General features: G+C 43.4%; 1 protein-coding gene across 3 annotated transcripts in view; it reads right to left on the reverse strand.

Annotated features, from left to right (window-relative positions):
• The window catches only part of LOC137643983 (glutamate receptor 1-like), a 932,732-nt gene that overhangs the window by 580,596 nt on the left and 335,726 nt on the right, over window positions 1-16,410 (reverse strand). For all 3 annotated transcript variants that reach the window (XM_068376815.1, XM_068376816.1, XM_068376814.1), the window contains exon 3: window positions 4,334-4,463. In XM_068376815.1, the coding sequence (XP_068232916.1) occupies window positions 4,334-4,463 (130 nt within the window). The remainder of the gene's footprint in view (window positions 1-4,333; window positions 4,464-16,410) is intronic.

The raw sequence follows: 16,410 nt of genomic DNA on the forward strand, positions 1-16,410 counted from the left end.
TTCATGTTTGACGGTAGCATCCGCAAACAGGAATTCTCTACAGGCTCTCTAGGCCCTGATGAAGCTATAGAAATCCTTTGTCAAGCTGGCGAGATGGGTCTTAGCCAAGACCATGTAGAAGCCTGGGGTCCGAGTGTCCCCGGCCATCGTCTCCAATTGAACTTGGTGAGAAAGGGAGACAGCCAGTTTCTCTTTCGTGTCCAGCTCCCAACGCAGAAGGTATTCGGAGAGCTTGGGGAGGTTCTCATTAAACTGCCGTCCTGCGATGTCAGCCTCCAACATTCCCACAGAGAAAGTTAACTGAATGTCTTTCCAGTTCTTGTCGTCGGGAGGGAGGGCAAGGGAGAGGGGCCTACATTCCTCCAATGTAGGGCAGGGCTTCCCTTCCTCCACCGCCTTCAACACTGCCAGCAGGGACTTTTCAGCAAAGGGAAAGACCATGGTGGCAGGAGCAAGAAAGGATGGATGTTTCTTGCTTAGGGCCGGCACCTTGGAGTTGGTGTAGATCTTGCTCCTAAGGCAGCCAGCCAGAAGAGCTTGAGCCTTTGCATGTTCAAAGACGATGACCTCCTTAGGCTCGGTTTCCTCCTTGGAAACTGGCTCGGACTTGAGACAGATGTAACAGTCCAGATATGCTTCAAAACTAGGCCAAAACTCCACCTCTTCAAGGGGGATGGCGCCTAGTTTATCATTGACGAAAATTCGTCCACTCGTAATTGGCATTTGCTCTGCATGCCTCCAGGGGTTGGTCACTGAGCAAGGGGGAAGGTCCTTAACGTTGATCTTCCTGGCCGTCTGTTTCGACAGACGGAGGATCTCCCTCTTGAGGTCTTCGTCTCTTTTACGAAACCTCTCGTCCAGGAGGGCCACCAGGGCCTGGAGGCTATCCTGGTTTTCCACTACCACTGGTGTAGGAGTGGAAGAGGTAGAGGGAATTGGTTCCGAGACAGCAACGGAAGTAACAGACGGGGCGCGGGCGACGTCGCCCTCGGAGTCCGGAGACTTCATGTGCTCCTCCTCTTCTTGACCCTCGGCCATCAGGGTCCTTTCGGTGGTGTCTGACACTTCCGACATACGTTCCACCTCGTCAAGATGGAAGTCTTGAAGTGCGTCCGATACATCCGGTTCAACCGTCAGCTGGATGCAGGGGATCTCAGGCTTGGAGATAACAGCATCCGCAGATGCCTTTGAGATAGGGCCCTGTGGCGTTCTTCTGGAAACCAAGCACCCATTTGCGCAGTTTCTCTCGGGCGATGTCCCTGGCCTCCTCGAACGCCTCATGGAGCAGGTCTTTGCAGACAGGGCAAACATGCGGGTCCCAATACCGTAGAGTCCCTTGAGAGATGGAACAGCTGGCATGGGTTCGGCACGCCAGGTGGCCGTAGAAGTCCGGGCGCCGAACGCTGCAGAAGGCGCTCTCACACCGGATATACTCCTCCTGTAAAAGAAAGGGGGACATGAGTCTACAGAAGTCATTTACAATGACTTAAAGTAATGGCTTAAAGTAATCTTATATTAGTCTTGAAGTTATTTAAACTTAATATAAGATTCCTTTTCAAGTGTAAGCTTAGGATAGGTAAGCTGGAAAAGAAGCAGAAAAGACACATACTTGTGTATCCCGCCCAGCCAATTGCCGTGACCCCACACCATAACTAATTCTAGGGGCTCTTTAAGAGCCTAAAGAGGTGGAAGGAATATCCACATTGGATAAAGAATACCTTAGACTTCCTCCAGGGAATTAGTCATGGTAAGAGGGGGAGCTGAGTTCATTCAGCATAGAAGAAAAGGGAGAGAAATTATTCCTCCCTATTCAGATAGGTCCCGGCAAGGAATTGTGCATGGATGCACAGAGTATGCTAGAAGAATTTACTGCACAACTATACACCATAGTTTTCTGTCTAGGGTATGTACTATACCATAGATGTACTGGCTATCGTATGTAGCTATACAATAGTCACTGCCGGCACAAGGCCGGCAGGAGGTGACAGTCCACTGAAGTAATATGATTCGGTGGCGCCGGCAGCGTGACGGAATGCCGAAAGCGCACCGGGTGCCGGCAAATCTCCATCCAGGGGGAACCCCTCCCTGTCATCAGTCTATGTGACAGAGAGAGGACAAACCTCAGGATGATGGCAGATCGCCGGCAAGTCGGCGGCCCCCGGCAGTCGGCAAGCAACCGGCGAAGTTATTCCAACACTGACGTCAATCAATGAGACAGAGAGGATACCGGGTTACGCTGACGGCTGTTGCCGGCAGGGTAGAGACGGCAGTGGACCGGCACTGATCAGGTAAAGAGAAAGGATAGGGGAAGAGGGAGGGAAGGGCAGTAGCTCACTACCCAAACCTCGTCTTCCTCCGGAAGAGGGGTGTTCATATAAAAGGGAGAGAGAGGCAATCTTTCATCCAGCCGCAACAGAGCCAGCAGTCTGCTAGAATTGCGGATGGCGGCCCAAGGGAGGATCAAAGAACACTCTAAGATAGTGAGGTCTTCCGCCGGCAGACTGACCTGTCGTATGCTATCCCATAGTTTGACCATATGCGGGAAGCGTAGCAGTTCAGACTATCCAACGAGAGGACCGAGCCGAACACACAACACACCGGCACGCTGTGGAGTTGTAGGACGTCGGACAGAGGTGTGATGGCTAGACAAACACTAAAGGACAGAGGGGGGAGGGGCAAGGGACCTGAGGGGGAGTGTAGGGGAAGGCAAAGCCCTCACCAACACTCCAAGGGGGGGGGGGGGGTTCTGTTTCAGTACTAGCACTATCCCAGGTGTAGGAAGAATTCATTCTTCACCCTAGGGTAGGTTAGTTCAGAGAAGGTACAGCACTAATGTATTGTCCTAAACTATAAAGAAACAGAATCCCCTGGCCTGCCTAACCTAGGCTAGGGAAGCGAGTCCCCAACCCAGGGAAGGCAGGTGTAGGACAAGTCGCTAGACCACAGGGAAGAAGAGTCGAAACCCTACCAGGTGTGGACAAGGGGGAAGGGCAGCAAAGACCAAAAGGAGAGTTCATTCACCTAAAGAGGTAGCTGGGGCCGAACGACTGGTACTCTGAGGTTCTGTCCCAAACTCAAAGCTCATGTACTATGGCTAGGAGCGGGGAAAGAAAATCCTAGCCTAACCTCACTCGAATACGATTCGAGGTAAGGAGGGCTAGGATGTAGCCTAGGCTACCTCAGAGGGAGGAGATTACCTTGGGTAAGGTAACTGGGGAGGTGAGAAAGTATACAAAAGCCCTAGCGTTAGGTTAGGGGCAAGGGAGTCAACTACCAAGATCATCGAAACCCCTTGTATACTTCCTAGAAGGCAAAAAACATGTGTGCAATCACTGAATCTTATATGTATAAATGCCTAATATCTTCATTTCGTAACTTAACACTAGGAACACTTATTATATCATGCATGAGAGTAAACAAAACCGCCTAGGCTATCGAGCCTAGGGGCTAGGCTAGCAATCTAGCATACAAATTGGTTACCTACACTCGCCGAAATTGGATACTGTCGGCATAATATAACTAATTCCTAGCAATGAAGACTAAATAACTAATGCTGATAATTAGTTATAAGACCGGGAAGGTTGTTCTGGCTAACTAAATAAAGCATGCGAAGCGAACAACCGCGTCAGTGTCATGACGCCTCCAGTCAAGGCACAGCTCCGCCACAAAACACGGTATTTTAAGATAAAAAGACGTTACTTTACGGCTAGAGCTGATTTATACAATACAAGAATATGGTACTCAACTTTCCAGAAGAAGGCGAGGCAGAAGATTGCGACATGATGGATCACTTAGCGAAAAACTGGGAAAAACACCTGGTCATAAACGCTACGTGAGAAGGAATGGGGATGGCGCGCAACGGTGACATCAACCAAGATGGCGGCCAACATGGCGACCGGACGTCGCTGAGTACCGTAACAGTATTGAAGGAGGAGAATTTAGTAACGGCTCCTCCCATAACTTGCCACACTTCCCCCTCGAAGCGTAAACGCTATGTGGGGTGCAGATAGCTATGTGGCGTGTCAAGCATACATCCCCTGTTATTATACGATATCCTAAAGGGAAACCTTATGGGTACTCGCGCCAGAAGTTAGAATTCTGTGAAACCTTTAGTTTAATTCTCTGGGAATATCTACTATAGTCATATATACCCTTAGGAAGCTACTGAAGGAACCTTCCATCAGGACGACATGGTTTGAACCCAAAAATCCCATTTATAGCGGCTACCATAATCTTTTGTCACAATGGTGCAATAACACTGTTGAAGAACTTTGGTGGAAGGAAAGGGAGGAAAAACCTACAAAGCCAAACTAGTAAATTGTGCTAGACTTACCATCATGGGAATCATAGAGGTATATGATGTGATCCCATCGGTAATAATGAATAAGGTCAATTATAGCCTGATGATACTCCGGCCTCATACTTGTAGCGTAGTCCATTAGGCCGGAAGAGGGGTTGGGTACCTGGACCAAGAAAAAGATTCCATAATTTATATAATGTATATTACATTTCACATGTAAACACATCTCACAAATCTATATCTTTCATATTGTGTCTGAATTTGAGTGTTGAATTCATCATTGTTTATTGAAGTTAAAGAATATATATATATATATATATATATATATATATATATATATATATATATATATATATATATATATATATATATATATATATATATATATATATATATATATATATATATATATATATATATACATATATATATGTATATATATATATATATATATATATATATATATATATATATATATATATATTGTTAGTATGTGTTACATTTAACGTATATTGATTTTGTTTTGATCAAGTCACTTTGGCAGGTATTATTTCTTTTGGAACGTAATGACCCTGTTTCCTCCTCCCCGACTTTTCTGACTTGTTGTATAGTTTTAATTACAATGAGCTTGTTTTATTTTCACGGGTGGTGTTGGAGGTGACTTGGGCGCTGAGCGTCCAGGGAGAGACAGTTGTTTCTGGACCTTTAAGAAGAGGAGTGCTCGACTGACTGAGTCTAATATTCAAGGTTTGCCTTTCTACACTTTATGCTGTTGTCTTCCTTTGGAAGCTTTATGGATTATTCAACCTCGCCCTTGGTTCATTGATTTAGCCAAGGGGACCTCTCTGCCATCTGGTAAGGAGTGGTGTCTTTTTGGACCTCCGTGTCCGTTGATCGTCTTGCGATGTTAAAGTGAATGATTACCTGTCTGACGGCGGTGTCCATGGATTGTCTGGTGCAGTGTATATTAATCCCCTCGACCTGTGATTTGAAGGCTGTGCTTCCCACTTCCATTGTTTGAAGCTCAATTAAGGGAAGCAATTTATTTTTGTTAATCATTTAGCGTGTAAAATAAGTTAGGTTATTCTGACTTTTCGGCATTCTATTACTTTCGGGGTCCTCTCTTTAAAGTGTGATTGTATAGTCTGTCATAATTTGGTGTAAGTGTTGGTTATTCTATGTTTTCAATGAGTGTTTGGATTTGGTTTATTTAATGTATTTTGTAAGAGGCTCAGTGGTCATTTCCTTCTGAAAGGTTTGTAATAAATATTAAAGTTTTATTTTCAGCTTTTCATATCCTCCTTGATTCCATCTCTGTACACTCTGATGCGGCCATTCCACCTACTGTGGACTTGGTCGTTAGTGACTTCATTTGTGTTTAAGAGATTTTTGTATGTTTGATGGGTGTGGCCCATAACCATATATATATATATATATATATATATATATATATATATATATATATATATATATATATGTGTGTGTGTGTGTGTGTATATATGTGTGTATTTGTATGTGTGTATACATATACATATATATATATATATATATATATATATATATATATATATATATATGTGTGTGTGTGTGTGTGTGTGTGTTTGTGTGTGCGTATGTGTGTTTTTTATATGTATATATATATATATATATATATATATATATATATATATATATATATATATATATATATATACGTGTGTGTGTGTATGTGTGTATGTGTGTATGTGTATTTGTATGTGTGAGTGTGTGTGTTGTGAATAAAATTCACTCATAGATAATTATGCTAAAAATTATATTATTCCCTATGATTTATGACTGAGAAAATCTGTTAAGGTTTGCATTCTCTTTGGGAAATGTTAAGGGTATTTTAGTTTACCCAAATGAAAAAATAGGCCATTTATCCCAAAAGTTAACAGTAAAAACGTTTATTTAAGAGGTATTCACTGGTAATAGTTATATATACACATGCCATACTAATGTGATTTATTTTCCATACTTCAGATTAACACCAATCCTGATAATATGAGTCTTTCTTTGAAATAGTAATGTATTCTGGAATACAATTACAAGAACTGCACATTAGCTATAATCTTTCCCATATATCAATCTATCAATTTTTGAAGACACAACCATCTGCCCCAATTCGCATGACCAACCTGAAAACATTTGCTCCATTCTGTCAATAAAGCAAGTCATCAGTAATATACCAACAAAATCAACTCAGTGTGAAGATGCTCACTAAGGAATGAGGACACTTTGATGGAATTACTACATAGCTATATTTCATATCCTTCCTATTTGTTTTATGAGGATGGCCTAATGACCGCAACAACAAAGAGAGCCATAGTTCATGAGTTGGCGAAACAATTGTAGACAGGGGATAAAACTACACCTTCAACCACCATGAAGTCTGGATTTAATGTAGATGTAACGGTCAATATTCATTAAATTGAGAAATTTAATGTAAGAACATTTGGAGATCTTTAAGATAATACGTGAAATGTAAATTACTGTATAGGAAAGTGTGCTTCTAAAATATATTGTGTGTTTAATTGAAATGTCAATAAAAAAAATTAGTGTCAGAAAATGGAAGAGAAGCTTCCAATAGAATTGCAACACATTTTTGACTATCAATTGAGAACAAGAAAAAGCTGGAGTCCCTTCATCATCAAATGGCTCTAGAACATCCATGGAAAGATACACCACTAGAGGTTTATGTCAGGAATTTCAGAGGTCCAGATGAATATAATCTTACCCCCCCCCCCCCCAAACAAAGGTTGTCTACTGGATTGGTAACTGAAGTTCCAGAACTGAATTCTGATGGGGAAGCAGACGTATTTTGCATCGTTTATGCACTCCATGCAGTTCATTAAGGATGAAACGAACTAGTAATCCTTTCATCTGATACTAATGTCTTAATCTTATTATTGTATTATTGGAATGAGCTTCATTATCAAGGATACAGTGAACAGTGGATTAAAACTGGATCTGAGGATTCAGTCAAGTATAATGCCATTCATATGTTGACTCCTCAGCTAGGAAAGGAACTATGTTTCCTGCAGTACACTCCCTGGCTGTCTGTACTACACAAGTAAATTTGGAACTAAACTTGTTGATCTGAAGGCAGACCCAGAAATGTATTTAAAAGAATTTGGAACTATATCACATAATTTTTATTTTATCTCAACCTAAATGGGAGCCCCTTAATCCAGATTTACATGGTTATTAGTAGCTGATGATCTTTGATGATCTTTTGGTGCAAACTAATGGAAATCATCCAAAATGTGGAACATATCACTACTGCAGCAGTTATGTTCCTTGCTGCAGCATTTGTAAATATCAAGGTGGATTGGTAGTGAGTGATGCAACATGTAGCAATCCTTTGGAGACAGTATGGGATGAGACATTTTATCAAAGCACAATCATGAGAAACAAATGCTGTCTTTTGTCTATCAAACCTTGTCTAAATTTGATTCTTTACTAATAGAAGTTAAAATTTAGGTTATTTAGCCATGAAAATAAATAAACAATAGTTATTTCAATCATAAACTTAATACATGTATTCAAGTTACTAAATATATACTAGCTCTGAATTTATCTTTTTTATACAAAAGTATTCAAGCTCAGTTTTACACATAAATACTATTTCATACTTGTAATGATGGAGGGAAAAACCTGAAGGGATTAATTGTGGTTAAAACTATTGTTATGGATCTTTGTTTTAGTCTAATTCAGCTGTTACAATTCTTGATTTTCTACGTCACAGTATCGTTTCAACACTAAAATTACATCATAGTTTAATCGAATTTTATTGCTATAGGTAGAATTTATAAAGTCGATAGTTACTTCAGAAAACTGTGTAGCCTAAATATTTTTTTTTATGGTTTTACCCTTGAGAATTTTTTAAAAGTACATAATACTCATCAAATATTAATATACATATCATGGTAGAGAGCCATTTGGTACAGAGCGATAGACGTAAAGTAGCATTAAGAAAACAGAGGTTTAACGAAGTTATAAAAGTTATAGTACGGAGCGTACTATAACTTTTGTAACTTCGTTAAACCTCTGTTTTCTTAATGCTACTTTACATCTATCGCTCTGTACCAAACGGCTCTCTACCATGATATGTATATTAATATTTGATGAGTATTATGTACTTTTAAAAAATTCTCAAGGGTAAAACCATAAAAAAATATATAGAATGCTATAAAATACTTATTATATCAATACTGTAATACAGTTTTGCTATGTTGATTATTGTAAATATAAATCATTCATTATCTAATATTGTTCGATTCTGACCAGTTTTCCTTCATGGAGTAAATCAGTTTTTCTCTATTTCTGGTAACATTTGGGAATTTTATAACCTAATATAGCTCCAAAAGTCAATTGTTTATATATCATTGCCAAATCAATCATTAAAAGGAACTTTTTAAATAATAAATGATCCTTTTAGGTTAATCATCAAGGGAGATATGGGCATTTTTAGTTCAGGTATCCAGTTTACGGGTCGAAGTTATCGCCCGATTTTGTGAAATTAGACCCAAATTTCTCACTTGCTGCTAGATTTTAGGAATTCCACCTGACTTTCCTGATGATTCAAGGTGTCTGCTATAAAATCCTGGTGGGTGTATTAAGGTACATCTCATGCAAACGGAAATCCCCCCGGCCATGTACTATAACACTCATAGGTGCCGCAGTACCATGAAACTCAAGAGTGGAAGATACGGGGAGACAGAGAATAGAAAAGTACTATTAGTCACAAGTATTCTAACACAACTCAATTTCTTCCCTATCATATTTGATCTGGTAAAACTTACCCGACTCCGGGTGGCAGGAAAAAATCCCCCGAGGAATACCCGGAAAAAAAATCCAGAGAAAAAAAAAGAGGAAAAAAATTCCAGGAGGAATTAATCCCCAGGAAAAAAACTCCATAAAAGAAAAAGATAAACAATGGTATGAAAATATTCGGGAAAATTGAAATCATTGTTACAGGAGAATAAAATAAATTTAACTAGGAATTTACTCGAGGATGACCGGCATGAATGTCCAAATGCTAGGATAAAAACTATGAACTAATGAAGCAAAACTTTGATGCCATCCTTCTACTACATTGTTTGTTTCTGGTGGATCGTCCTTCACTCTCGAATGCATATTTCAAATATTTACATCAAATCGTTGTGGTTTTCTGGATCTACGAGTTAATCTGCCAATGTAATTATCTTCAAATTAATCAATTATGTCATTTGCATCTTCACGCAAAAATTCTGCAATTTCATCAAAAGCTTTGTGTACTTTCTCGTACTACTATTGAGTATGACAACAGCGCCATCTCTACGATGGCGGACATTCCTTGTAGCAGTGAGCACGGTGTTACAGATACAGTACAACGGGAGGGATACTGTAAAAAAATTTTCTTTTTAGAAGAAATTGATGGGTCCATCAGGACGCCATTTCACCCAAAAATAGATTTTTCGCTTGGCTCAAAGTCCGTTTTTTGGGCTCAAGCCATGTCGTCCTGATGGAAGCATACCAGAGTATTAGTGTATCTGTGGATTTTCATCAGTGCCTTAACATTGGAACAACATTTCTATGGTCATGGGGACCAATTGAGATAAATGACGTCACCGTTATCCGTCATCATCACTAATCATAAACAATGTTAGTGCTTCTTACCTCCTACAGGGAAGAGTCATTCTAGACAGTAGAAAAAGGGTCTCAAAGTTGACATATATTGTATGAAAAAACATAAGTATACACTGAATATACAAACAGTCTCATAGTTTGTATATATTGATGAATCAATATCAGTGTCTCTTATATCTATTGTACCAACCGTGTGTCACACAATTGTACATAATTATTTTGTATATATTATGCTTGTAATCTGCGCTCTTCCCTCGCACTAAAAAGAACCTGAATGATCATGTCTCCGGTTTTGCTCTGTAATATTGTCTGTCTCTCGAACATGTTATGTCCTATTGCCTTGAGGTTTTGTATATAAAGGAGAGTGTTCCGTAATAAACAACTCAGTTGATTGCATCCTGCCTTTGAGTTCACAACCTTCTCTCGGCCCGTTACATTGGTGACCCCGGAAGTCGACTCGCTCCCACCGCCTTCCACCCCCACCCCCTCGCCCCTTCATCGTTGGTACTATGGCGGACTCTACTGCAGTTGGTGCTGCGGCCGCTCCATTCAAACTTTCATTGTTTGCCAGCGGAGAGGCGTATGCTTGGTTTCAGCGCGCAGAAGTCCAGTTTCGTATCAGGGGCGTGACTCGCTCAACCACCAAAGCGGATTATGTTCTCGCGGCGATACCCGAGGACACCTTCCCAGAAATATCCGACTGGCTTTGTGAACAAGGAGACACCCCAATAGCATATGACGCCCTCAAAACATACCTTCTGCAGCAGTACTCGCCGTCCCCAGCTGCCCGTATAGCAAAGCTTTTTCAGCTCTCGCAACAACCGTTGGGGGACCAAAGGGCTTCGCTTGCCCTCAGGGAAATGACCAGTATCGCTCGCCTTCAACCTGCCGCAGACGGCTCTCCTCGTGAGGTGAACCTACTTCGTGCCCTTTGGATACGCCGTTTACCCGAACCTGTACGCGCTGCCATACCCGATGTCGATAGTTTACCCATAAAGGACTTGATGACCAAAGCCGACGCCCTTATGGACAGCCACTTCAAGACCTCCATCAACGCCTCCACCCCTGACGACGAGGATGCCTATTCAACGTCAACCGAAGCTGACATGAATGCCGTAGGACATACACGCCTACCCCGTGACGTGCCGAAGCGGCGACAAAGCCGCCCACCACCCACCAATCGCTCACGCCCCAACGAACGACTTCTACAACCACTTACTACCTCCCATCCGCCGCAGTTTTGCTACTACCACTTCAGATTCGGGGCAACCGCGAAGAAATGTGCCAAGGATTGTCAGTGGCCAAAAAACGTGTAAGTAGGCCATCGCTTGTGGCGGTGGCCTCCCGTGTTTCTAATCTTTTCTTTTTACAGGATGCAGGAACGGGCGTGCGATTTTTGGTAGACACGGGTGCTTGTCGTTCTCTTTTGCCAAGGAAACTCTTCAAGGCACGACGTAGTCTGTCTACATCTGCCGACTTTCACTTGGTAGCTGCCAACGGATCTGCGATACCCACCTACAGTTACGAGAACCTCACATTATCGTTCGGAAACGGTAAATTCAATTGGAAGTTTCTCGTTGCTGACGTCACAATGCCAATCCTCGGTGCGGATTTCCTCTCTCATTTCCACCTTCTGGTCGATGTCGCCCACCGACGATTGGTCAACGCAGACTCGTACTTGTCGACACGTCTTCAACCCGCCCCCTCTAACCTCGCTCTCCACATCAGCGCACCCACGGATGCCTACGCCCACCTCCTCACGTCGTACCGGGAAGTTTTCCGTTCAGAACTTTGCCAAACGCCCACGGTTCCTGCCAAGCACGGTATTTATCACCATATCATGACGACGGGCCCCCCAGTCTTCGCAAAATTCAGACGTCTGGCACCGGAACTATTGGCAGCCGCCAAACAGACGTTCGCCGAAATGGAGGAAATGGGCCTTTGCCAAAAGGCCTCCAGCCCATGGTCGTCACCCTTACACATCGTTCTGAAGAAAGACGGCTCCCTCCGTCCGTGCGGGGATTACAGGCGCCTGAACATGCAAACAGAACCGGATCACTACCCCCTCCCAAACATTGCCGACGTGACCTCCTACCTGCACAAAGCGAAGGTTTTCTCTACGCTCGACCTACTGAAGGGGTATTATCAGGTGCCTATGAACCCAGAAGACATCCCCAATACCGCCATCACCACTCCGTTTGGTACATACACCTTCAATTACTTCTGTTTTGGCCTTCGTAATGCTGGGGCAACGTTTCAACGTCTCATGGATGGCATCTTAGGGGACCTCCCTTTCTGTGTATGTTATGTGGACGACATACTTGTGTTCTCCTCCTCAAAAGGGGAACACCTCTGTCACCTGCGCATCGTGCTCGACCGCCTGCAACAAAACGGCCTTGTAGTCCGGTACGACAAGTGTACCTTTGGCGCCAACGAAGTGCCGTTCTTAGGGCACCGTATCACTCCTAAAGGAGTCCATCCCCTCCCTGAGAAGGTAGCAGCCGTTCAGAACTTCCCCGCGCCCTCGACCGTCAAAGCTCTGCAGGAATTCTTGGGCATGATCAACTATTATCACCTTTTTCTGCCAGCCTTTGCCGCCACTCTTGCTCCCCTCTACGCCTCCCTCAAGGGCAAGCCAAAGGACCTGAAGTGGGGTCCCCTTCAAGAAGCAGCCTTCTACAATGCAAAGAAGGCCCTATCAACTGCTGCGGCTCTCACTTTTCCTATCCCACACGCCCCTCTACTTCTCTCCACCGATGCCAGCGACGTCGCTATTGGTGCAGTACTCGAACAGGTGGTCAAAGGCTCGCCCCGCCCATTGGCCTTCTTCAGCAGAAAACTGTCCAAGGCAGAATCGGGTTATTCTACCTTCAATCGAGAATTGCTGGCGGTGCACTTGGCTGTCCGTCACTTTCGCCATTTCTTAGAAGGTACGCCGTTCGTCATTCGCACAGACCACATGCCTCTGGTGCACGCCTTCACTCGATAGTCTGACGCCTGGTCCGCCCGTCAACGCCGACATCTCTCCGCCGTGTCTGAATACAATTGCACCCTCCAATACGTCCCTGGGAAAATGAATCCCGTTGCCGATGCCCTGTCAAGAAACACGTTGGCTGCCGTTCAACTGGGATTGGATTACAACGCCCTGGCTGAAGCCCAACGACAGGATCCAGAGTATCAAGCTTGTAGGACATGCTGCACGTCCCTCCGTTGGGAAGACTTTCCCCTCGAAGACTCCAACACCACCCTTCTCTGTGACGTCAGTACTGGTAGACCGCGACCTTGGATTCCTGCTCCCATGCGCCGACAGGTGTTTGATTTCATTCACGGCCTTTCACATCCCTCGTGCCGTTCTACTGCACAGCTGCTGAAGGCAAAGTTCATTTGGCACGGCATTTCTAAGGATGCTAAGGATTGGGTCATCGCCTGTACTTCTTGCTAAACTTCCAAAGTACATCGACACACGGATTCAGGAGTGGGCACCTTTCCTCAACCTCAGCGGCGTTTCGCACACATTCACGTCGACGTTGTAGGCCCCTACCCACATCAAAAGGACATCGTTTCCTGTTTACCGTCATCGACCGCTCCACTCGTTGGCCTGAAGCCATTCCCATGGAAACTGCAACGTCCGCCTCATGTACATCTGCCTTACTCTCTGGATGGATTTCAAGATTTGGTATCCCTGAGCATATTACTTCTGACAGGGGAACCACTTTCACCTCTCAATTGTGGACGTCATTAGCGAATCTCCTGGGCATCACCCTACATCAGACAATGGCCTACAACCCCGTTGCCAATGGAATGGTTGAACGTTTTCATCGCACCCTCAAAGCAGCTTTGATTTCCCACTGCAAGGATTGCAACTGGTTTACTCAGCTTCCCTGGGTCCTCCTGGGACTAAGGACCACTCCTAAAGATGCCCTCAACGTCTCGGCAGCTGAAATGGTGTATGGCGACCCGTTGGTCGTCCCTGCCGAATTTTTTCCTTCTACAACCTCCTCCGATGATCTCCAGCGCATACGTCACGTCGTGGGAAAATTTACTCCATGCCGCCAGACTTACAAGCCCCCAGCGAAGCATCACATACCAACGGACTTGCACTCTGCAATGCACGTCTTCCTGCGCAACGACACTAGCAAGCCACCACAAACGCCCCCTTACACAGGCCCTTTCCTTGTGATCCGACGCAGTCCGAAAGCATTCCTACTAAACATTCGGGTCAAAGAAGACTGGGTCTCCATTGATCGTCTAAAACCTGTTTATCTTCTGCCAGATGACCCGCCTACAGTTCGCCTCTCTAGATCAGGGCGCCCTATTTAACATGTACAGTATGTCATTTTTAGGGGGGGGGAGCCATGTACCAACCGTGTGTCACACAATTGTACATAATTATTTTGTATATATTATGCTTGTATCTGTGCTCTTCCCTCGCACTAAAAAGAACCTGAATGATCATGTCTCCGGTTTTGCTCTGTAATATTGTCTGTCTCTCGAACATGTTATGTCCTGTTGCCTTGAGGTTTTGTATATAAAGGAGAGTGTTCTTTAATAAACAACTCAGTTGATTGCATCCTGCCTCTGAGTTCACAACCTTCTCTCGGCCCGTCACACTATTATTTGTGAGCATACAACTATATGAAGAATACTTACTTAGTAAGTTAAAGAACTCTGGCATTTATACATGCAATTGTCGGGCGAATTCGAACGCACTACATCCTAATAGACATTTGTTCCTAATAAATGACTAAATGAGTTAACCAGTAAAAGGAATGTAGTATGACAATGGAATTATACACGTAACGAGTACAGAGACTATATTTCTTTCTTGAAAGGAAAGAAATAATGAGTGCCACTCTCAGATTGAAGATAAATTTTTTATATAGTAAAATTTCTTTTCATGATCTCTGTACCAGTTACATCCTATCCACAATGTGTACTACGTACACACGGCACTAGTGCTATCTATATAATTCCACACCTGGGATTATGAACAGAATTAGTGTCACCATGGCAACACTTATATAAAGGAGGTCACCTTCTCCCTTTAATTGACAGTCCCAGTCAATTAGCTGTTCATCGCAGAATTAGACGGCAGGTTTTAAAACACTACCTGCCGCCACCACATAATGCTTTAGTTCATGGATCTGCTTAGCATAGTGTTTGTAGAACATTCTGGATTATTTCCATCCAGTATATGAGCGAAGTCATTCGAAGTCCATATACTGAAAAAAGTTCAGTGATGAAGCAATTTTTCTTGGATCATGACCTGCGGGAGTACTGTCAGGATCTGCTCTACAAATAAAGTAGGTGAGCTTCGCCCTTAGTTGTTTCAGGGATATATTTGATCCAGAGGTTTCTCCTTTAAAGAGCTGTCCTCCCCTGAAGTCTGAAGTTCTACGAAGATAAACCTTTAGACACTCTACAGGACATAGAGAGACATCTTCCTTCAGAGGGCAGATTCTCCAGGGACCCCATCTCTTAGTGGGCAGCTCGTTCTTAGCAAGAAAGGTTGGATTAGGGAAAAGATTCAGTTCTCCCACTTCTGTGAACTGAATGTGGCCCTCGACCCTAGATAGGGCCACTATTTCACTAACTCTAGCCCCGGAGACTATAGCGAACAGAAAAATAACCTTTTGGGTTATATCCTTAAGGGAACAATCTTCATTGTTCACCGATGAGGCATAATGTAGGACCTTGTCCAAAGACCAAGAGATGGGCTTTGGTGGTGCTGCAGGCCTAAGCCTTGCACATGCCTTCGGATTCTTATTAAAGATTTCATTCGCCAGATCCACTTGAAAGGCATATAGAAGAGGTCTAGTCAAGGCTAGCTTGCATGTAGTTATCGTGTTGGCCGCCAGACCTTGATTATGAAGGTGGACAAGGAAGGACAGACAGAAGTTCATTGAAATTTCTTTCGGTCATTTTGCTTTCACAAACGCAACCCACTTTTTCCAGGAAGACTAATATTGTCTTCTAGTTGACTTAGACTTGTATTCTTCTAAGAATTCTATATTGCCTTCTGAGATCCCAAATCTTTTTCTAACCGCTAGGGTAAGAAAATCATGAAATGAAGGGTTCTGGTTCTCTGTGATAAAACGAAGGCAGTTAATTTCTGAACCTTCTGAAATAGATCTAGGTTCAGAACTAGGGCCAGCCTCAGCTTCAGTTCCTTCATTAAGGAGGACAGATTACTCTTGGGCTATTTGGGAGCCAAAACAGCTACTCCCCCTTTGAAGTATCTGAGCCTGCTGAGGACCCTCAGCAGGTGATTGTATGGGATGAATAGGTACACCTGAGTCCATCCCTTCCATACTAGAGACATGTTGTCTATCAACCCCACTAGAGGATCCTCGTATGGGGCTACATATCGAGGTAGTTTCTTGAAGACACTCGTGATGAAGAGGTCGATCTGCAGTTCCGGGACTTGTTCCCATCTGGGAGGGAATAAGTCTGTGTCCATG

This window comes from Palaemon carinicauda, chromosome 7 (assembly GCF_036898095.1).
Source record: "Palaemon carinicauda isolate YSFRI2023 chromosome 7, ASM3689809v2, whole genome shotgun sequence".
In the NCBI taxonomy this organism is placed as follows: Eukaryota; Metazoa; Arthropoda; class Malacostraca; order Decapoda; family Palaemonidae; genus Palaemon; species Palaemon carinicauda.